General features: G+C 46.1%; 3 protein-coding genes across 3 annotated transcripts; all 3 read right to left on the bottom strand.

The window, feature by feature from the left end:
• Nucleotides 1-1,978: 1,978 nt before the first annotated feature.
• On the bottom strand, nt 1,979-6,853 carry LOC100835283 (probable allantoate deiminase). Its single transcript, XM_010242092.3, has 11 exons — nt 6,542-6,853; nt 6,359-6,453; nt 5,610-5,713; nt 5,449-5,533; nt 5,235-5,351; nt 4,350-4,459; nt 4,157-4,262; nt 3,986-4,072; nt 3,171-3,410; nt 2,933-3,058; nt 1,979-2,822 (listed from the first exon to the last, which is right to left on the bottom strand). The coding sequence occupies exons 1-11, from the start codon at nt 6,609-6,611 to the stop codon at nt 2,475-2,477; spliced, it is 1,488 nt and encodes a 495-aa protein (XP_010240394.1). The 5' UTR covers nt 6,612-6,853; the 3' UTR covers nt 1,979-2,474.
• Nucleotides 6,854-14,583: 7,730 nt separating this feature from the next.
• On the bottom strand, nt 14,584-16,420 carry LOC100835591 (F-box protein At5g07610). Its single transcript, XM_003560368.3, has one exon. It carries the CDS (start codon nt 16,250-16,252, stop codon nt 15,107-15,109), a length of 1,146 nt encoding a protein of 381 aa, XP_003560416.1. The 5' UTR covers nt 16,253-16,420; the 3' UTR covers nt 14,584-15,106.
• A 1,878-nt stretch (nt 16,421-18,298) lies between these two features.
• Nucleotides 18,299-20,154, bottom strand: LOC104585431 (F-box protein At5g07610). Its single transcript, XM_010242118.3, has 2 exons — nt 19,917-20,154; nt 18,299-19,829 (listed from the first exon to the last, which is right to left on the bottom strand). The coding sequence occupies exons 1-2, from the start codon at nt 20,009-20,011 to the stop codon at nt 18,623-18,625; spliced, it is 1,302 nt and encodes a 433-aa protein (XP_010240420.1). The 5' UTR covers nt 20,012-20,154; the 3' UTR covers nt 18,299-18,622.
• Nucleotides 20,155-22,947: the final 2,793 nt, after the last annotated feature.

A 22,947-nucleotide genomic window follows, 5' to 3' on the forward strand; every position in this document is an offset into this window, starting at 1 on the left:
AGAATTTTGTTGCTTCCGTTGAGGACAACCACACTAGTACTTGGAGCAGTGGCTATGGCTGCAGCTATGCTAAGCTACCTAGCTAGCCAGGGCATATGCACTTGGTACGTAGCTGTGGTGAGATCAGAGCTGTAGCCCAAACGAATTGACACCCATGAAGTAGCCAACTCGAAGCCTATCAAAGCTTTCTTTCTCTTCCAAAAAGCTGTCATGTTGAGAGTCTCGAGACATGAGAACGCTGCATCCTGCATGGGCCGGCATCCGTCGTCACCCCCATCTGCAAGCATCATCCGGTTTGCCTGTTACCACTTCCTCTCTCGTGTCGCTGTCCCCCACATCAACTCCCGGCATTTTCGTGCCACTCCATTTCCATTTTTGCACAGTGATAGCTAGCTTCTCCCTTTCTGAAATTCCTAATTAACAGCACACGCCGGCCTCTAGCTGTCAGTGCTAGCAGCTAGCTTAGCTCTCGATCACCTCAAGGGACCTGGCTAAGCTTACTAGCTGGGCAGCTAGCTTCTGCTCGCCCGCGGACATCAGCGATGATGGATGCAAAAGGACGTAAGGTTCAATCTGCTTAGGCTGACATGATAGCAAGCAAAATCAATGGATCGATGGAAGGGATATTCATGGCTGTCATGCGAGGATCGGAACAGTTTCGATGACATATGTGAAACATTGCAAAAGACTAAGAGCAGAAAAGGGAATTTAATGCTGCAATGTCATTTCACTAAGTAATCAACACCCTATGTCATCCTTGCGTGGCCAGTAATTATTTATACTAGTAGTAAAATCAATACATGGATGCATGCATGTTAATTAGGTGCAGTTCTACCGTTGCACGTCCTCTCAATGTCCATCCATTAGCCAATAATGCAACTAAAGAACCGATCAGGTCGAAAGAGCAGTTCAACCAAAAGCTCAAACTGGTGAGAAAAGAAGTCAATTCATTCGTGCTTTAACACTCTCCTTTAATTGTGGATTTCACGGGTCTAAATATGGACCGAAAGTGTACTGTAATTTAATTAATTGTACCAGCCGGGTCTCGAGACCTCTTAATTCTGATACCATGTCAAGATCTTGCACTGAATGAATTCAACCAAAAACTCAAACTGATAGAGCAAGGTTACGCGTGTAAACTTCATGCACTAGCTAGCCGACACGATTTGACAAAAAAAAATAGGAATCCAATTATACAATTCAACACGCACCACGGGCTAGCTAGCGACAGAGTACGTACGCAGCATCGTTTTGTACACCAGAAGTGCGTGTGTGCCCGCGCTATATACGCATAGTATTGTGTTGCCTATACTAGCTCTCTACGTCCGTATCCCCGAAGATGAGATGGATACTTGCACGCGTACGTATACGTACCATATGTGTGTGTGTCTATATATATGCATGCTAGCTATGATATCTTTTGCTTTGTTCCCTTCCGCGCTGGCAAAGTATTTAATTTCCCGTTGCTGCTGCTGCGCCTGCAAGGCGCATCGATCGATCGATCAGGCACATCACATGCATGTATATACGCGCGCAGGAGACAAAGGAGGAGCCAACCTTTTGGTATTTGGTTTACTTGCAAAAGAGGGAGAATCCTGGCAGCAGGTTTTTTTTGGTCACGCAGCTCTATGATTTGGACCCTGTACGTGAAAGAGCCTAGCCTTTGCTGCACCGCGTGCCATCCTGCGTGCCTTGACTATACCTTCCCTGCAGGCTCCCAGTGTCCCATGCAGAACCTTCCGCGTGCCATCGATGATAGATCAAAGATATAGTTCGTCTTAACAGAAACGAGATTTCAATCGAGGCTTGTGATTCTTTTTAGGGCATAATTAAGTAAGGATTTTTTTTTAAAAAATGGAAGAAAAGAGAGAGGATTTTCAGAAACCCGGGCGTGTTGCACACTCACTGTCCCGGGCTTCGCTTCTAGATCTGCGCCCAACGCACGCTGCAGCACAGTATAATCTGTAAGAAAGATCCAGGGAGAGCGTTCGGCTCAGATAACTGCTCCTACAATGCGCTCAATCAACAGAGCAGAAATTGAAGTTGGGTTTCCAACCAGCACAGCACAGCACAGCAGACAGGCAGGAGAGGGAGAGCCCAGACCACACGCTACCTTCCGTATCTCCGCGCGGCATCCCGGAGACGTCCGGCGGCGGCCGGGCCTGGGCCTAGCTAGCTTGTCAAATCTAGCTTGCCCTGCTGCAGCATTGCCCGCTGTCTTTTTTTTTTTTTTGAGAGGATGCTCGCTGTCCAACAGGCAACAGCCTCGCTCTGGATCACATCGAATGTGCCCGCGGACAGGGCCGGGCCTAGGTCGCCATTCCTTCAATTAAAAGTCTCACCGAAGAGACCCGGGCCCTTTATTAATTTGCTGGCCCAATAACGCAACGGCAATCCATCTTTTATGTACACAAGCTTAGCAGGCCACGACAGGCCCACCCACCCACCCACCGAAGAATCAGCCCGATCCAATTTCACAGCTCTTCTTCTTCTTCCGCGGCGGCGGCCACGTTCTGGTGTTCGACGAAGCGGAGCAGCGCGAGGCCCGCAGCCCAGACGTCGTCGTCCAGCACGGACTCCTCCGGCGAGTGGCTCACGCCGCCGCGGCACCGCACGAACAGCATCCCCACCTTGGTCAGCCTCGCCATCGCCATCGCGTCGTGCCCCGCGCCGCTCATCAGCACCGGCGGCGTCCTCTCGGCCTCAGCGCTGCACCCGCCGCCGCCGCCGGGCGACGTCATCGTATTCGAAAGAGCCGACCGCGCCGCGAGCTCCAGCTGCGTCGTCAGCTCCGGGTCGCACGGCGTGGCCGGTGCCGAATGCTGAAATCAGATAAACACATATTCTCCAGATGAACACGGTGAATTGAAGCTGTGCAGTTCTTTCAGCTGCAAACAAACAAACATGGCGAAATCCTTTCGATCCCACGCACCTTGTGCTGGACGGCGCAGTCGACCAACCTGTCGTCGCACCTCTGGAGGACGATCCTCGAGAAGCTCGTGACGATCGTCTCCCGCACCTTGTCGTCCATGGCTCGTATGTCCACCGTGAAATTCACCTGCCTCACAATCACACCAAGCTTAATTTTAATTGAGTTTGGTTGTATATGCATGGCATTGCTGACCTGACCTGACCTTGCTGGACAATGACAAGATGATGGATGAGCTGACCTGGCCGGGTATGACGTTGCTGGCGCTGGGCCACGTCGTGAGCTCGCCGACGGTGCAGACAAGCCCCGCGAGGGACTCCTCCGTGAAGCACCCGCATTCCTCGTCGTACGTCAGGAACCTGTGGGGCTCTTTGCACAGGCTCTCCAGTGTTACCACCAGCTCTGCAGCTGCAACCATCGGATCACGGCGCAATTTCATTGGAACCGTCCCAGCATGTCCTTGGGAACCGTTAATTATGACCTAAGATGACCAAAAGTATACTAAGCATTGGATCTTGGAAGCAAGCCATCAGGAACAATTTGGCCTACTCTGGTTGCTGTAGGAATTTAGACTGGGCAGACTTTAGCTTTTAGTAGAGACTAGAGAGCACCTGGTCATACTAAACTCACACTGAAAGCAGCACACCTGAATAATTCATATCGATATTAAAACAGAATAACTTCGCTGATGGCGATACTCGTGTCTCCTGAATGGTTCACTAGGAATTATTAATTCTACGATTAACCATGACATACCATTGTACTTAACTACCAAGGGCTCTATTAGTTAAGGGCTTCATGTTGACTGCTCACATTCTTTGCCCAAAAGAGGACCACTGACCTGGTTGTTATTTGATTGTTTACATGCTACCAGCCAGTCATGGCTGATGTTTTTGTAGTTGGTATCAAAATATCATGCTGATTCTTTTGCAAAAGCTGGTCATAAGATACTGTGCCATGCAGCTTGACTGCTTGAGTCATAATTTAGTTTGTGTTCATACAGTTCACCCTTAGTGTCGATGTGAACATAAAAAATAGCAGAGAACTCGAATGCACCTTCAATCGAGTCTGTCCTGCAATTCCTTTTACGACGCCAAGGGGATAACGGAGGGCTTCCAGGACAGGCCCTTGTTCCATGTGAACCTACCATACATAAACAGAAACTGTTAAGTACTGTACTTCTTTTCATGAGCAACTACACAGAAACAATATGCAAATCATTTATACCTCAACATAACTGCCCACCGACTCCGGGCTGTACTTGACTTGACCAAGAGCAGCGGCAGTAGCCTCAAAGGAGTTCAACTTAAGAACATCTTGAACTGTAGTGCCACTGAAGAAATTGAATGCAACATACAGACTGCATCAGCAAATCATTTTCAAAAGTAGTCCGGTTGGTTTTTGCAAAAAAAAAGACAACCTCTTGTCAGATACTTGTAAAATTGATTCAGGTAGTGTACCAGCTACAGCTGCGCTTCCCAGAAATGTTGTTTGAAATCTAACACCCTCCTCATCGCTGAATGCAATCACCTGACGTAAAACAGGGCAGAAAACAAGTACCATGCTCTGTTATGGTGATATTTTCAGATGTTGATAATGCTAACAAGATCATGCTCTGCAGTGCCATGTTTCGCTATACTACTTCGCTACATTAGCTCAAAGGAATCTAAGTCAGCAATAACAGATGAATTGGCCCTCAAACATATCAAAACTTACATGCATATCCTGATCTGAATACAATGCTATCGCATTTGTTATCACAAGTCAAACACATGACATCCAGTAGCTTGTGAGCTCTGATACTAGGACAGCTAGCAAAACAAAAGGTAAGCCATGTACACGTTATCCTCTAGATTAGTGGGAAACAGACAGCTGATTAGAGAAACATTAAAAAACTAGATTCCTCCTGGCCTACATATGGCATGTCTGGTTATCTTATTACAATAGCAGCAGACCTCATACCTACTTATTAAGTTAGATCTGGAACAATCAAGTAATGGACGATATTTAAACTTTGCAAGGGCAGCTAGGGAAATAAAGAAAAGATATCCTGAAAGATTATGCTGACTCGAAGCGAATAGAGAACAATATTAAGCATTGTAAAATAGTAAAATACACAAGACAAGACAAGTTTTGTGCAGATAGCTGTCGTATTTGTAGGACGCATGTGACTCATCATGCACTTGAGAGGAATAAGATAGTGACTAGTGTAACCAGCTAACAAATTGCAGTGAGTGACAAACACACTAAGGTGATAAAGTAGTAAGAGCACTGCTATAATGGAAACACTATACAATTTTCTAACCTCTACTGGTCTAGTTAGCCTCTGAAGTTTGCCAGTAACTTTCAAAACCTTCAGAGCAGAAATTGCACAAATAATGCCCAAGGCTCCGTCATACATGCCAGCATCAATGACAGTGTCCTGTTTTTTTTTTTTCAAATACAAGATTTTTTATCAGTGAAATGTCTTCAGTTGCTATAAGAAACACAGCAGGAAATTCTTAGTAGATAGTTCTCACCATGTGAGATCCAATCAATAAAGCCTCTTTGCTTGAATTGGCCGGTTCAAATCGACCATGAATGTTACCCATTTGATCAACCCACCTTCACAACGAACAGAGTCTTATAGTCAGTTAAAGGCAAAAGTGGGAGAAAATGACCGCAAGACAAAGAAACACACGTCGGAAGTCCGGCATCTTCCATCCAGCTGATAATGACTCCAGTAGCTCTGAGAGAAGCAGGACTCAAGAATGTCCTTTCAAGGTAACCTTCCCCATCAGATATCTGATTCACACAAATCAACGCCGTATTAGAAACGCATGGATGCGGAACTAAATTGTCATGACAAGTAAAAGAGAAGATGCAGCACACATCTTGGAAACAAGAAAGTGCTCAGTTTGGGTATTTTAATAACACTAGCTATAGGCGTGGAAAAGCAATCTCATTACTTTACATGAATTTGCTTTGGTAGCTTGTCTTGTATGAGATGGTCTCTAAGAGCAGTGTAATCTTGCTTACAAAATGAAACATCCACTATTCATGCTCTCTTTGAGGTCGCAGATATTATCAGCTCATCACTGTTGTGTACAGCAATCTCTGAATTCAGAAACGGAAAAAAAAAATCTGCACCTACGAACCCAAATCATATCTGGCCACTCGATTTCGTGTAATAATTGCTCTTGCACACAGCCCCTACAAAACATTCTTATTTGCATCTAGGCGTCTACTAGGAGGAGACACTATAGTAAGCAAGCAGGGCATCCTCGTCATCGAATACTCAACAGCGAACTAACAGTAACAGTCCCAGCAAAGCAATCAAACAGGGATTCCCGTATCTCGAGCCGGAAAAGCGGGCCAGCAACCGGAATATCCCACGAGGTCACGGATTCAGCAACAGAGTAATCAATCGATCAACAACAACAATCTGACCTGGCCCAGCTCCTTGAGCCGCCGCACCGTCTCGTCCCGCAGAATCTCCCTGTACAGGCCGCCGCCGCCGCCGTCTGCCCCCAGCTCCAGCCCATCTGATCAAAATCGTCAGAAACCATCTGGTGAGAACAAATTAAGCAGCACATTCGGATGGGCTGCAGCGAAACGGAATGGAACACGCACCGGAGATTGGCGTCGAGGCGAGGAGGAGGAGGAAGGAGAGGGTCAGGAGGTGGAGGGAGGAGGGAGCCATGAGCCGCCGCCTGTGTGGGTGTGGTCCGTGTGCGCGCGTGTGGGTGGCGGGCGGCGGCTCGTCCGTCCCTCCCTTCCTTGTTCGCACACAACAGAGCAGGAAGTTGTGTGTGTGGCTGTGCGCGTCAGGCGGCCGCTTTTTGTAGAGCGAACCGCTAGAAAACGCTCGTTGGCTAGCTCGTGCGTGCTGCTGCGACACGGCTCTAGCTACCGGGAAAGAAAGATCGTGGCTGGGCTCCGGCGAGGCAGCCCGTGCCGTGTTGTGTTGGGGCTCGCCTCAGCATGCATATTCTGTTTCCACAAATCAAAAGGAAGTACGAGTAGAATCCTGAGAAAAAAAAAGAGTGAGGACGGTGAATGAATCCGGGGGAGGAATTCCGTCCAAGATGAGAACTCCAACGGATCACGTCCGTCCGTCCGTCCGTCCAAAGCGTCGGCCCACCGTATCTCAGCCCACCCATCCGCACCGTTGGACGAGCCAGACCGGACACGTGTACGGTGTTACAATGCACACGTCGTAGAGGAGACGAGGAACGCGACGCTAAAGGCAAGTGCATGGAGAGAGAGGCTAAAAGGCAAGTGGATGCATGCATGCATACGCATAGACGAGACAAAGAAAGGCCAGTCGGCCACTAGAGCGTAGTAGAGCCCATCTGAAGATAAAGCTGTGGTCTAGAGAATCCCGTGGTTAATAAATCGCTCACGGCACGCACGCCGTACGTTGGCGAACACTGAAAGATTCAGGAATCCAGCACGCCTCCGACTAGGAGCCGGCGAGCCGCCAGGCCGGGTCGGGCCGGGGGTTTCCTGCGTCAGACGGTGGGCCCCGGCAGGCCCATCCGTGGCCCATGGATCCGATCTGCTGAACCATCACACAGGTGGAAGCGCTTTGCGGTTCTGTCAGACTTGAGTTCCGTGCAACGGCAAAAGAGCACAGGTTGAGGTGAGCAGAGAAAATTAGCTTTGGCTTGTGCCGATCGGGACGTGTCCAACAGAAAACATCAGCATCCACGGCACGAGAGTCGACAGCAAAGGCGCCTCGCCCCGGCCCCGATCGACAACAAAAAGATGATGACTTCACGATGCACCAAGGGAGGATTCTCTTAGTTTGGTCCTTGAACGACCAAGAAAGACTGCTGATTCCAGACGGAACCCTCGCTCCGTGAATCTCTGCTGATCTGATCTCATCTGAGTATCTGACCGGATATCGGATATGTTTGCTTGCATGACATGTATATGCATCTGCAGATATGTATCCTAGACGGTAAGACGTGCAGCTGCACTGTTTGCGTTGTTCGGGCGCACGCACTCGACGACGGTCCGATCCGATCCAATGGTTCAACATCTGGTTCTTTTGTCTCCTCCGTTCCTCGTTTCTTCTCTCTCCCTTGCCCCGATTGTTTTCTCCTCCGGCGGGTGTTAGCCATGGCAGATTCGCTGTGCCCGCACAGGCCGCCTCCCTGCAGACCCGGTTGCACATCGTCTTCCTCCTCAGCAGAAGGGGATGTCGGTCGCTGCGCTGCGCGCGAGGTGCTCCACGGTCATGGCCAGTTGGGCGCCGGTAGTGCTAGCCAGCCGCAGCGGAACCCATGTCCTCCGCCGTCTTCCCCGCCCCAATCCGCATCGAGTTAGCCACAATTTCACGCCGTCGGCCGCTAGCCGTGGCAGGCCCTCGTCCCCAGACTATAGCCTCCTCCTTCTCGGCAGCGGCAGCTGCAAGCGCGTGAGGCGCTCCACGGCAATTTCATCCTCAGGGGCGTCGAAGACGAGGGCCGACGGGGGTGGCATCCCAGAGTTGGCTAAGCTGCTTGGCTGCGTAATGTCGTAATCACTTGCTCTTATTTGCTTCCGTTGGAGATTAGTTATCCATGCGGTGCCGCTGCTAAAGTTCTGTGACCGTGCGATTTTTCACTGGCGAGGTCGTGCATCTGCTGCTCTTGTGGATCAGGGAAGTAGATGCCTTGGCTCAGTTCTGCATATAATTTGCATACTAATCTCCACTGAAGTATCAGCAGGTGTGGTAGGTAAAACAATGCCACATTCTACTGGGTCTTCCCACTTTTTTGCCACTCTTTTGAATTATGTATACTTTAGTTTGTACCTTGATGTGGGTCCAAAATTGATGGCCCACCCAAAAGTTGTATCATGCCTGAATACAAAGTTGCTAAAATTTGTAGTTCGTTGCAAAACTAAATCAAATAGTTGCTTGATGTTGATCCAAAGTTACTGCACCTCACACAAAGGTAGGATCGTGTCCGAATGCAAAGTTGTTGAAATTTATAGTTAGTTACAAAAATAAGATAAATACTCGCTTAACATTGATCTAAAGTTGCTGCCCTCGACACAAAAGATGGATCCTGCGTGCATATAAAGTTCCTAAAATTTTGTAGTTATTTGCAAAATTAGGCCAAAATAGTTGCTTAATATTGATCCAAAGTTGCTGCACCCCACGCAAAGGTAGGATGATGTCTGCATAAAAAAGTTGTTTAAATTTGTAGTTAGTTACAAAAATAGATTAAATAGTTGCTTAGTGTTGATCGAAATTTGCCGCAACCCACACAAAGATATGATAGTGTTAAAAAGTTGCTGAAATTTATTGTTGGTTGAAAAAATAGGCCAAATAATTGCTTAATGTTGATTCAAAGTTGTTGCACCTCAAATAAAAGGTGCTAGTATGGAGCAAAAGTTACGGATATATACAGATGCTCGTATTTGACCCAAATATTCTGCACCCGGGCCACACCGCGCGACCGCCGCCCCAAACGGCCGAACCAAGTTTTCTGCATGTGACGTAACCAAATTACCACGGGGGACTCCGGCAGTATAAAAGCACCGAGCGCTTCAGTTTTTTTTCATGCAACCTAAGAAAGTTACGTTCAGGCCACCGGCATCTGCCGTACGTAAAATTATGTCGGCAGACTGCTCTGTTTCTGTAGCACACACGGTCAGGAATGCATGCGACGTAAGAACTGTTCGTGTAGCCTCATGCATGTAACGTAAGATTATGTGTCAGATCGATCCAACGTAGGCAAGTTACGAGGGGAGAACACGGCTCTTTTCTTTAGCATAATCGTGCCAACCACCACCCGGAAGATATGCTTTTAGGTAATGCACTAATTATATGTTTCTTATGCCAGTCATTTGTTTCATGCGTGAATTACAAAAGGTAACGTTTAAGCCAATGCTTCATTCAAGCACTACAAACATTTTGAGGACGAGGATATGTTTTATTGCACGTTTGCCGATACAAAGGACACATTAATGAGCAAAATACATTTACATGGACGTGGACATTACAAAAGGAAACATTCTGCTACATACAGATGTGTAACTTAGTTCTTAGGGAGAGGATGCACAACCGGAGCTTCAAAACAAGTTTTTCACATGTGGATGGACCAGAACTTCTCCAGAGAATCAGGTAAAAGCCTGACTTCGTTCAAATCATGGAAGACGAGGTAAAAGAGATCTTCAGCCCTATACTGATTCTCCTTTGACCGCAGTACACAAACTTTTGATGACAAATTGCAAAATTGGAAGATTAATGTCATGTATGGAATTTAGTAAAGTGACTAAAAATACCGGTTCAATGCTTCTGTTGAACTTGTCAGACAAAAGAACCAAGTAGTGCTCTGAAACTCAGTTTTGAACCAAGTAGGAATTGCCCGAGGTTATAAAAGTCTCCAATAATATAGAGGAAAAGCTGTACTGATGTCTTAGGCAAACTTCCCTGAGTATTATTCACTTCATCGGCGATTGAAGGAAAAAATTAGATAGGCAGCAGTTCATACTAGAATAAACAGAAAGCACCAAAAAATGTTGTTTACCTGCAATTGGTTGACTAAGCCGAGAAGGTGAAGGTGATTCTGCCTGAGAAGAGTTAAAGGAATGGTGAGGAATAGTATACCATAAGGATTTAATTTATCAGCAATATGAATGTCGGTAAGATAAAACGAAACAGATATATTTTTGTTTCTGTCAAATTAAGCTGGTCCAGGCAAATCAAAATGAAGTCATTAATGAGATTAGAATAAACAGAAAGCACCAAAAATGTTGTTTACCTGCAATTAGTTGACTAAGCCGAGAAGGGGAAGATGATTCTGCCTGAGAGTTAAGGAATCGTGAGGAATAGTGTAGCATAAGGATTTCATTTATCAGCAATATGACCGTCGGTAAGACTGAAACGAAATAGATGTTTTTGTTTCCATCAAATTAAGCTGGTCCAGGCAAATCAAGACAAAAAGATCAGCAAATGAAGCCATTAATAAGAATATGAGATACCACCAAAGAACATTGTCAATGAGACATTACAAACATACAATCTGATCGAGATGATGGTAAAGAAACTGTTGCAGGCAAAGAAAATGACAACAGTAAAGCAGTGCAAACCACAAATTTATCTGGCTTAATTCAATGTGCCGACAGTTTGATGGCAGTGTCTAATCAGATTACTGTCTGCTTTTGCACTATCTTGAAGAAAAAAAAGATTATTGGATAGGAAGGATGACAATAGAATGCACTATCTACAGCAGGCAGACCAAGAACAGTTTCAAGTACTGGCCCAACAACAATATACTAGTTTCAGACCTGGAGTTCATATTGATGCATCTAATTGTTGTTTTCATAAACCAAATCATAATTCAGTAGCAGAAGAAGGGGGAGACCTAAAGGCATGTGAAATGAAGAACAAACCACTTATGACTATTAAACAAGAAAGAGACAAAACTTCAGAGAAATAAAGTACTCCAGTTGCAGGGAATGAATATCTTCAGGCAATTCAGAAACAATTGCTCTTGCGACCATTCCTACCATCAAACTAGCAAAAAATAGAAGAGATTTGCAATGTTGAGCCACCATTTCCGTTAGAAGATATCTCCAGCAATAAATAGAATGCATATATAAGAATTGAAAAAAAAAAGTGCTCACAGTTCTTTGATATGGGAAACCAGCCGCCGCCTAGGCTCGTTGCTCGCCATTCGCCGCCGGCCGCAATCCCAATGCAGTCGCTCGGCGGCCACAACCCGACTCCAGCGAACAAAAAATCCCCAAACGGTACGCAAAATTTGAGGAAGGTGGGCTTAGCTCCAGGGAGAGAAACCGCCGTTGTAAAAAAGGAAAAATTAAATCAAATGGGTGAGACATTGATGGAAAATTAGTCGACCGTGCTACACTATCACGCCCATCCAGCTCAGCAAGAAGGTCCAGCAATGGGTGCTGGCACCCGTTTTCGTCGGGGTCAGCCTGGAAGACCTCATCCACCATTCTCAGCTCCTTGACAAGAGTGCCCATTCATCAGTTTGGAGCTTCGATAAAGGCCACGCCGGCATGGCCCAGGTTAACCTCGGTGTGCATGGTCTTGCGAGTGCCGACCAGGCCATGCTTCGGAGAACATCTATAGTTGTTAGCAGCATGCAGCCTCAAGGACCTCAATTATGCTCACAGCACCTGCCTAAGCCAGCCTGGAGAGCAATATGCATCAATCCTGAAATCATTGCAGTGAAAATGAATTAATTAGGGGAAACAGAGACCCTAAACAGTAGGATACAATTGACTATTCTTGTTGCAAAAAACCCTGATTCAACCTAGAATTCAAATTCATAACAGACCAAAGAAGTAAAAAAAACTGAGCAAAATTTGACGGCGAAAAGCACCTCATAAACATTAAGACAAACTTCCGTCGGGCACAAGTTTAATGCATCTAACATCCAAAAGTTCCTGAAAGATGAACTCCTGGCAGAACAACAATTCAAAGGATATGATCAGGCCAACTCTGCAGTATAATCTTTTCGTAAGCTGAAGCAAATGGCATCGAATTAAACACACTCTCTTCACATCAAACTGCAGTCACTTCCAATATGCAAATACAACTTGTGTCTGCCATTTCATCAAACAATTAAAGTGCAGCTCTACTGGTTGAGCTAAGTACAATAACATCAAAGACAAACCTGAAAAAGGTATTAAAATCCTAGTGATGGGTTGACAAAGAATCCATTTACCTTAGGTAATTGCTAATGACTTCATATTTCACACTAGCTGTTTATAAATATACAAACTCCATTGATTAATTAGTAAGCAATTCTATCCACGCCTCTAACTTTTCCCATGTGTAAGCAACCCTTAATTTTAATCCTAGCAACATGAATCACAGCAGAACTTATATATAAAGCATGTTCTTTAGGGCATTAACACAAACACATGGCATGCGGTTGAGAGTAAGGTCTGAGAGCAAGGACTTTACACCCGACGATTACCGGCCTCAGATCAAGCAAGACAAAAGAAAAACAGGAGGAAGAATATCCTGAAAGGAGTTGGTCCTCACCTCCTTGCAGGTTACTGTGATTAATTCCACAAGGTAAACAAATCGCCAGCCAGCAACAAGTCCAATGGGCACCACCATCAACAACAGAGCTGAGTTGAGTAGAGAACACACTGCACGAGAATTGAAAGAGACCGAGGAGAAGAAAAATTAAGCAAAGCACCACTGTCGCCTGTCGTCGTCGATGCCGGCGCCGCCGCCTCTTCCTGAGCGGCAAAGATATCCTGGTCGCCAGCAAGGTGGCCTTGCGCTCGGCGAGGTTGCGGGAGAGGTGGAGGTCGCGGGAGTAGGGGAGGTGTTGCGCTCGGCGAGCTCGCGGCAGGCGTCCCGCTCGAGCATGTCGAGCTGCTGCTCGCGGTGCTCGTCGTCGAAGCCGCCGCATCCCCCGCCGGCGCTTAGGCTCGATCCAGCCGCCGCCACGCCTCTGCTCTCGCGCGCCAGCTCCACAGCCGCCGCCGGCTGCTCCTTCCCCGGCCGCCTATAGGGTTCGCCGCTTGCCACCCGAACCGCTCGCACGATCTGGGAAAGTGGGGGTCTTTTTTACGGAAAGGTGGAGGGTTCTTTTCTTTACGGAAAGGTGGGGCGGACGTAACCTGTCGTCGTAAGAATATGAAAGGAAATTACGTCGCGGTTCGACGGTGCTGGTCCCGCTCGGTCGACCGACCAAGGTGAAGAATAACTTATTCTACGCTCAGGGGTATAATAGAGTTTTTCTCTGTACTTTATAGCAACTTTCATGGCAGTCACCGGTATAGAAGTCAAAGTTGCAACCTTAAGTATACGACAAGCTATTTTGACTCAATTTTGTCGACAAACTTATGTTCTCCCTAGCAAATTTCACTCCAATATAACACGGTTGACAAAGTTGTAAAATAGAATGAGAAAGTTGCACTGTTTAACACAAAAGTTGCTTCTTAAAAATATTCGCTAAAATATATCAAATTGGATCTAATTTTGAAGATCTCGTCACGATAAAGTTAGCGCTGAAAACAGATTATAGTTTGGACGTTCCGGGAAGCTGTGGCGTTTTGAATCTTTTTTAACAAAATTAAATGCGTGTACAACTACTGGACGAGCGGGATAAGGAAGTTAATTAATACGTGTGGTGCGCTGGTATACTTTCATTTTCCTCGCGGAAGACAATCCAATTATGCTAATCGTAAACTTACATAATTAAGGCCGTTGGCTGGCTAAGCTTAACCAGCCAACGGCCGCTAGGGACGGCCTGTATGTATAGAGTATAGCCAGTATGGTAGTATGTACGTGTTTGTGGACTGATGACCTACTAGCTCGATAGCTACTTGGAAGATTCTGCCTGTTGATTTGAGTTTTAAATTGAGAAAAGCTCCAAATAATCACCAGAGAAGTATATGCACGCAGGAATGGCACTGCCTGCGTGGAGAGCAAAAGGTCTGCCACCACTAGAACTGATCGATCGTGTGGCCAAGCTGCCAAGGGGCTGAAAGCAAAGACTGCCATGCATGGAAACTGCACATCATTGCTTATTTCAACTCTTTAAACCTTCCCACCTGAACAATGACCCATGAACAAAGATGATGCCCTCCCCCTCTGGCACTCTGCTGAAGCAATTTTGTGTCCGAGAAAGAAAGCAAGAAAAAGGGTTGTCTAACAGAGGTCTAACAAGGAGTGAACATTATGATCCAAGAAACTGTTGGGTCTTATTACTTCCGCTTTACCTTCAAAAATAAAAAAGGCTTGCTGATGTTCTGCTAACAACATTTCCTATTTAAAACACGCCAGAAGTAACTCACAGCAAATTAGGAAGTGACACTGTATTCATCAAAGTGTTTCAGCATTGGAAAAGCACATAATAAAGAAAGTTTACTTGGTCTCCGACAATGAGATGCTTCTCCTTTCCCCGACTAAAAATAGAAGATATAAGTATAATCTGTATGGTAATCCTTGATCATGTCTCTTGCTAAATAGTCATGGTACCTTCGCTCAAACAGTCCGTGAAGCTAAGGGAGCACGTGGAGGTACTATCGGTATGCACTTTAAGAGAAATCAGCCAAGTTGCTTCCTTAATGAACCAGCATTCCAGGTAGACAAAATTAGAACCAAATTGAAGCACACATACTAAACCCCGCTACTCATACGCATGAACAATGGAGTCCTGTCGAAGATCAACACCTTATAAAGGCACCAGCAGTTTAGTACTGATGTCAAGTGTGCAAAGGTTGTAACTCTGAGTAGACGGGCACATATGGCAGATACGGTGGCCGGTCATCTCTATGAGCAGGGAATGGGATCACTTTGGCTTGCCGAAGATCCATGTTATAGCACATGAATGTGGTATCCCGTTGTCCCAGAGTGAAGAAGATCGAGTTACAGTTTGGATGAATCGCAATCCAATCAAAACCTCTATCAATGTCAACAGGTATCCCCCCAAATACGTATGAACTTTCCACACTATGCTTCAATGTCCACTCTTTGCTGCCATAGTTCTCGAGAATATAAACTACCAATCGAACAGCATCATCATCATCATCATCATCATCTTCACCTCTCTGAAAATTAGCATAATGCAAGCAGCCCTGTGACTGATTAATATAACCTTTCCTCAGACCACCTGCAGGGACACTGAAATGTTTCCACGTTTCCCCCTTGGTATCCACCGCAGCCAGACATCGGGACTGCTCACTGTCAGAGGTGTCAAAATGCAGATAGCCGTTAAGAAAGACAGTTGCCGACCGATGATCACGGAAACTGGTGCCTTGGTTCCATCCCTTGTACTTATGAATCCATCTTCCGGTTTCCGACGAATACACAGCAACTCTAGTGAGGCTGGAGCCCCGGCGACGGTCCTGCTCCAACTCAAACACATAGAAGTGTAACGACACGCCCGGTTCAAAGCCCAGACGTGCAATACCCATCATGTTGGACTGGCCAGAGTCCGGCAACTGGACCCACTTCTCCGTGGCCGGATTGCATACAAGGTAACTGTACTCGCCGCCGTAGGTTAAGATGTCATACCGGCGGCAGAGGAGGAGGCCGTTGCAGCAGTCCAAGATCCCGACCCACATGCGGCAGGGCAGGAAGCCCAAGACAGGGTGCATCAGAGGGCAGCGGCGGCATCCCGGGGCACGTGTGAAGTGCAGAACTAAATCCAGGACCAGGATGGGCTCCTCCTCAATGTCCCTGCTGTTGAAGAAGCCGGCGAGGTTTTGGGGGAGCTTCTTGCGGTGGTGGGGATCGGTTGTGAGGCTCAGCCAGTGCCTGGAGACGCACTTGAAGCGGCAGAGCGACTTGGCCGGGACGCGCGAGAGGATCTCGATCAGGATGTCGTCGGTGAGTCGCTCGACCGCCATCCCGCTGTGGGGAGAAACGAACGGATCGATGGAGGAGGAGGAGGAAAGCTATCCGCGAGGGTAGACGCCGCGGCGGAGGATAGCGGCGGCCGGCGGCGGCATGGAGCGACGAGCGAGGAGGATGTGAGCGAAACCTACCGGCACTGGATATATTTTTGTTGTTGTTGAGAAATGTTACATGCCACACCTTACAACTTGTCCATTTCTCTTTATGATCCTCACATTTTATGAAATACACCATCAACTTTAACTAAATTCTCTCCATCCAGTCCAAATCTTATGCATATTTCTCCATGTCTTAGAAACTGTCAGTGACAAAAAGTCTTTAGAGAATTTGATACCTGTTTCCTTAATATTTTCATAGCCATACCCATAGTACTACAAATTAATCTTGCAATTTTTGTTAAGAGAATCTGCCATGCACATTTCAGAAACATTTCTTCACCGAAGGATCGATCTCTCAACATTTCAAAAGAACTTGAAGCATTTTATAAGAAAATATTTCAAAACCTGAAGCATTTCTCAACATTTCTGCACCGAAACATTCATCTACATTTTTATCGTCAAACAAATATTTTGCGCATATTTCAAAAACATTTCTTTCATGCATGTCTCTTCAGATTTTATCATCAAACAGATCAAACTATGACCAACACAAATATGCTCTTTTATCCCAAGAAAATTTCAATCCTATCCTAAATGTTCATCAAAGCATCTTGAAGATACAAAGTAAATCTGCACTGAAAGAAGATCAAAGAAATTTTGGAGGAAAAGAATCATAATATTTTCGGAAGCAACAATCATGCATGTATCATAAAAACACACTCTCAAATCCAAGAACCATACAGTGAACCAGCTCGTTTGTATGTGTTTTCTCAAGAACAAGAATTAAAACCCCGCTTGGGTTGTTATTTTTTTAGTGGTAGCGCTGGTGTTTACTTCAACTTTGGGAGGAGTTGAACAAGAACCAGCTCATGTGTATGTGTTTTCTCAAGAACAAGAACCAAATTCAAGCATGCATACCAAACCCCGCTGCTCACAATAAACTCCAGTCAAAGAACGAGTACTTATAAAGGCACCATCGGTTTAGTTTTTGTGAGGGAACCACCAGTTTTAGTTTTGATGTTAAGTGTGTAAAGATTGTAACTCTGAGTACTGCGGCACATATGGCAGATATTGCGGTTGGCCATCTCCAAGATGCAAAATAAGGGGTCACTTTGGTTTTGCTGATGATCCATATTCTATAACATGAATAATGTGCCTATAAGGCAAATTTACCATGCAACAACTATTTTATAATCACTGTAGATGCCCTAAAACCGATTGCGTGAGGTGTAGATGGGGTGAAACCATGACGGTGTGCACGCATGAGGTATGACAAAATAGAGAGAACACTTCGAAGTTTCCAAAGTGTCATCGTACGGCAATGGTGTCTAGTGGTGCAAGTGCAACAACACAAGGAGAGTTTTTGCCTTTGGGATGCATGCTTGAAGCTGAAACCGGGGCCCTGCACTACAGAGCCATGACAGATGCTTGTTACAGTGTTGACATCAAAATTTTGAAGTTCAGAAATAACGTAGCAAAGTTGCATTGGACTGGAGCTGATGTACAGCATTACGGGTACCATGTAAAACTGGAAAGTGCATAGCTTGCTTATTTCAGTCTCTTTCTAACCTATCTACCTGAACAAAAGGCACGAACAAAAAGGTTACCTTCAAATCTTCTGGCGGAATTTCGTGTCAAAATAAATCATCTAACAAGAGAATGAACATTATGATCCAGGCACAGCTAGGTGATGTGCTGATAAGAACACTTCCTATAAATAAAAACATGCCACAAGTAATAGTGCATCAAACAAAGTGGCGCTGTTTTCATCCAAAGTGTTTCATCATCAACAAACACATACTCCCTCCGTTCCAAAAGAGGAAGGCGTATAATCTTGTTCCGTAAATTACGAAATGCAAGGCACAGCTAGAGAGAGTTGCCTTGGTATTAGCGAGCAAAAAAGTACGCCCTCATTTTCAGAACAGAGGGAGTATCTAGCAATAAATGAAACTGCTGTCAAACATTATATCATTAACAGGCAAGCGATAGAATATCTGAGTTTAAACTACAACATAATCATTATTCAGGCCTTTTACCAAATGATCATAGTACTAGCACTGATCTGCTAAGGTAACCGGACATGCAGAGGTACCACCATTATTATGCAGAAACAAGTGCAGACACAATCTTGAAGAAAAAAAAAATGCAGACAACGGAAAGCGAACCATTAATATGCCTTTTGCCAAATGCTGATAGTGCCTTGGCTGTAGCACTCCTGCCATACCAGATCAGCTTATGAAAGGCACAGGCAGTCTCATATCGATGTCACATGGGCAATGATGGTAGCTCTGCGTACAACGGCACATATGGCAGGTACGGCTTCTTGCACTCTTCAAGATTGCAGATCACTTGCGCTTGCCTCCGATCCATATCATAGCAGATGAATTTGGAATCCCACCCCAGAGTGAAGTAGATCAAGTTATATTGCGGGTGAATCACAATCCAATCAAAGCCTCCATCAAACACAACATGTATACTTCTTGCCAGGTCGAAAGTATGGATGCTATGCTTCAATATCCATTCCTTCTTTTCATAGTCTTGGAGAACATAAACTGCCAGTCGATTGGAGAAACCATCTTGGCCGGCTCTCTGTAAATTGGCATAATGCAAGCGGCCCTGCGACAGCTGAATAAAACCCTCAATCGTACCACCGGGGACAGCGAAATTGGTCCATGTTTCCGCATCGGTGTCCACGGCAGCCAGACAAAAGGAGGATAGCTCACGGTCATAGGCGTGCAAGTGCAGCTTGCCATCGAGAAAGACAGTTGATGACTGGCGTCTGGTGATGCTGATCTGTTGGTCCCAAGTCTTGCGCTTATGAACCCATCCTCCGGTCTCGGACGAATAAACTGCCACGCTGGTTCGAGAGGAATAGTACACCGGGCTCCATGTGGCGAGGTAAGATATAGAGTGGCAGATATCATGCTGGTCCTCCAACAGGAACACATGGAAATGCGGCGACACGGCCGGGTCGAAGGCCAAGCGCACGGTGCGTTCCTCGGGGTTAAGAGCCGCGCCCAGGACAGCCGCCTGGTGACACTCCGGCAAGGCGGCCCACTTCTCCGTGGCAGGATTGCAGACGAGGTAACGGAACTCAAGGCAGCTTTCGGCGGAGGCGTCGAACCAGCGGAAGAGGAGGAGGCCGTTGCGGCAGTCGAGCAGATCGAAGCGCCTGTGGCCGGGCAGGAAGGCGAAGGAGGTGTCCACCGGCGGGCGGCGCTGGGTCCCGCCGATGTTGGTGAAGTCGACGCGCGATTCCAGGAGCCCCTCAGCCTCCTCGCTTGTGCTGTCGTGGAAGAAGCCGGCCACGGTTTGGGGGAGCTTCTTGCGGTGGTGGGGGTCCTTGGTGAGGCCCAGCCAGTGCGGGGAGACGCACTTGAAGCGGCAGAGCGACTTGGCCGGGACGCGCGACAGGATCTCCACCAGGATGTCGTCCGTGAGTCTCTCGGCCGCCGTGCCGCCAGAACAAGTCCTGCCGAAAACACCGGAATTAAGCAGAGGAAATTAGGACCAAATTAAGGCTGCGATGCTGATGCTGCTGCTCGTGATACGTACGTACCGGATACGAGTTGAAGCGCGGCGTCCCTTCCGCGGGCGAGAGCTGTCCTCCTCGGGGACGGTCATGGCGGCGGAAGGAAGCGGCGGCGGCGCCATCGAGCAGGATCCACGCGTGATAGGGTTGCCTATCGAATTCTCTTTCCTTATCTTTGGTTCTGATGAGAACCGACTGAGGACTTGCCGAATGTGGCCGTCGGTGCGCTCGCTGAAGACTCGAGTGTTGTATATATCTCGCCGATCGCGCAACAGGGCACAGGAGCTGACCAAGGGAGAGCCTTTGCGGTGCCAGAAACACCCGCGGCCGGGTAAAACGAAAGAGTGATTATCTGCTCTCCAATTTTCTATTACAGCACATGTGGCTTTCGTTCTCAGGTCCAGGAGCATGTAACTGCAGTATAGCGGTTATTATTACTGCGGTTATCATAGCTACCAGACAATCTACACGACACGTGAGATGCGGCGTGAGGTGGTGCGTGACAGCGAGACCGCAGTTATCATAGCTACCGGACAATCTATGCGTCAGGTTGCGGCCCGTGGCGGTGCCTGACAGCGAGATGCGGCGTGTGCTGGTGCGTGACAGTGAGGCCGCCGCATTTTTTTCCAGTGAGATGGAGTTCGCTACCGTATGACAGCCGAGCACTAGCTTTACTAGCCAGAAGGACTTTGCATACGGACAGTGCAGAGAGAGAGAGCTCGGCACGCAAATGATGACATCATTGCGTGGCACAAACACCCGGTACACGAAAGTCTGAGTAGATTCTCCCCTCTTTCCGTATTACATGACACGTGGTTTTCATTCTTAGGACTTTGAGCATGTAACTGCAGTGCGATAGTTATCATAGCTACTAGACAATCTACGCGTGAGGTGGGGCGCACGTTATTGCGTGACAGCGAGCCCCACCAGCCTTTCCAGCGAGATGGAGTTTGCTACCGGACAACAGCCGAGCACCCATTGCTCTACCGGACAATCTACCGGGCGCGCGGTTGTGCGTGACAGCGAGACCGCCGCCTTTTTACAGCGATATGTTGTTCGCTACCGTATGACAGCCGAGCACCAGTTTTTTTTAGCGATAAGGTGTTTGCATGCTGACAGTGCGGAGAGAGAGAGAGAGAGAGATCAGCATGCAAGTGATGACATCGTTGCGCGGCAGAAACACCCGGTACACGAAAGACTGAGTATCCGCTCCCCTCTTTTCGTATTACAGGACATGTGGTTTTCGTTCTTGGGACTTTGAGAATGTAAGTGCGGTAGACAATTATTATTACTACAATTATCATAGCTACCGGACAATCTAAACGTCAGGTGGTGGCGTGTGGTAGTGCGTGACAGCGAGCCCCCACTAGCTTTTTCCATAGATATGGAGTTCACTACCGTATGACAGCCGAGCACCAGTTTTTCTAGTGAGAAGGAATTTGCATGCAGACACTCTAGAGAGAGATCGGCGCGCAAATGATGACATCATTGCACGGCAGAAACACCCGGTACATGAAAGACTGAGCATCTTCTCTCCAGCCTTTTTCCAGCGAGATGGGGTTCGCTACCGGACGACAACCGAGCACCGGTTATTCTAGCAAGATGGAGTTCCCATGCAGACACTGCAGAGAGAGAATGAGATCGGCATGAAAATGATGACATCGTTGTATTAAATGCTAATGTAGAAAATTAAAAAATTTATGTAGCTCAAAACGCATGCCCGATCTATAAATTAACCATATGAACAAAATAGCGGTATCTTGAAAATAGAATTTGATCAATTTATAGGACAATATTATTAAAAATAGAATTTGATCAATTTTATAGAACAATATTATTAAAAATAGAATTTGATCAATTTTGTAGAAAAGTAACATCTGTAATACCAAATATACTCTAATAGGTCAAGCATGAACTATATTTTCTATAATGTATTTATTTGGTATTAAGGATGTTTATAGTTTTTCAAGTTTGGTCATATTAAAAGTTTTGACTTAAGACAAAATAAGTATATGCCTTATAATATGGGAAGGAGGAGTATCATTTTAAAAGTTCTCCTTTTTTTGGGGATATTTGTACCATAAAAGCTGTGAAAATTTGAATTGTACACCGTACATCATACTATATAAAAAGAAAAAAAATCACTTATTTCCTTTTTTTGTATAGTAATATGTGCATGCAATTTTTGCACAAAATTTGCATGGATATCTTAAATTCTTTCGATATACTTAGGGTTACAGAGAGTCAGGCATTGGCTGGATGGATGGTTAGGGTGGTGGTTGTACTCACGGTCCATCAGAGACCGGCGAATTATCCTTTCGGTGGGTGACGACATATTTGTCGATAGGTTTTATTATGGGGGGGGGGGGGGGGAGTTCACCACCATTTATGATGGTGATTGTGTAAACGTGAAATATAGAACAAGTACTTCTGTAATTTTAGAAATTGAGTACGGCCCCCTTTCTCCACCATCCTGGCTACACAGACCACGTGTTTTAATATTTTAATAATTAAAGTGATAACATGCACACAAATAGTACTGCTCGAACACAATAGATATTTATTGAGAAAATAACATGTGGAAAGTAAGTATCGGATCACGTTTAACAGTAAACAAATTGTAAAAGGTACTACATAAATTAAGTACAAATTCCCAGTCATCTGGATGTTGTGAAGGGATGCTGATGATCGAAGAGCACATGGAATTTCAGGTTCAAATTATAGTCATTTGGATTGTGCAGAAAGACAAACCCGGAAATTAATACTGATATTTACTGGTTGTTATTATGATGAACATGGTTTCATGGTTACAAAACATTATTTCCACAACATATTTTTAAATTTTTATTGAGAGCTTGGAACAAGGTTTTCACCTGTAGCGTGGATTTCACCAGACGAAGTCACGCTTATCTTATTGTGCAGGATTTATTTCCAATTAGAGCAAGTAGTCGACTTGGGTGATCCTCTACTTGGAGGCATACCAGTTAAGGGAACGTCCTTCGAAGACACTTCTACTGTTGGGGTGCATGTTGTTAGGGAGCTGAAAAGACAAAAGGGC

The sequence above is a fragment of the Brachypodium distachyon genome, chromosome 1, assembly GCF_000005505.3.
Source record: "Brachypodium distachyon strain Bd21 chromosome 1, Brachypodium_distachyon_v3.0, whole genome shotgun sequence".
NCBI lineage: Eukaryota > Viridiplantae > Streptophyta > Magnoliopsida > Poales > Poaceae > Brachypodium > Brachypodium distachyon.

Coding starts and splice junctions, on each gene's coding strand:
- LOC100835283 (XM_010242092.3), bottom strand. CDS start 6,611: ATGGCTCCCTCCTCCCTCCACCTCCTGACCCTCTCCTTCCTCCTCCTC. Junction 6,454..6,541: donor CGCCTCGACGCCAATCTCCG/GTGCGTGTTCCA, acceptor GATTTTGATCAG/ATGGGCTGGAGCTGGGGGCA. Junction 3,059..3,170: donor GCAACGTCATACCCGGCCAG/GTCAGCTCATCC, acceptor ATTGTGAGGCAG/GTGAATTTCACGGTGGACAT.
- LOC100835591 (XM_003560368.3), bottom strand. CDS start 16,252: ATGGCGGTCGAGCGACTCACCGACGACATCCTGATCGAGATCCTCTCG.
- LOC104585431 (XM_010242118.3), bottom strand. CDS start 20,011: ATGGCGCCGCCGCCGCTTCCTTCCGCCGCCATGACCGTCCCCGAGGAG. Junction 19,830..19,916: donor CGCGCTTCAACTCGTATCCG/GTACGTACGTAT, acceptor TGTTTTCGGCAG/GACTTGTTCTGGCGGCACGG.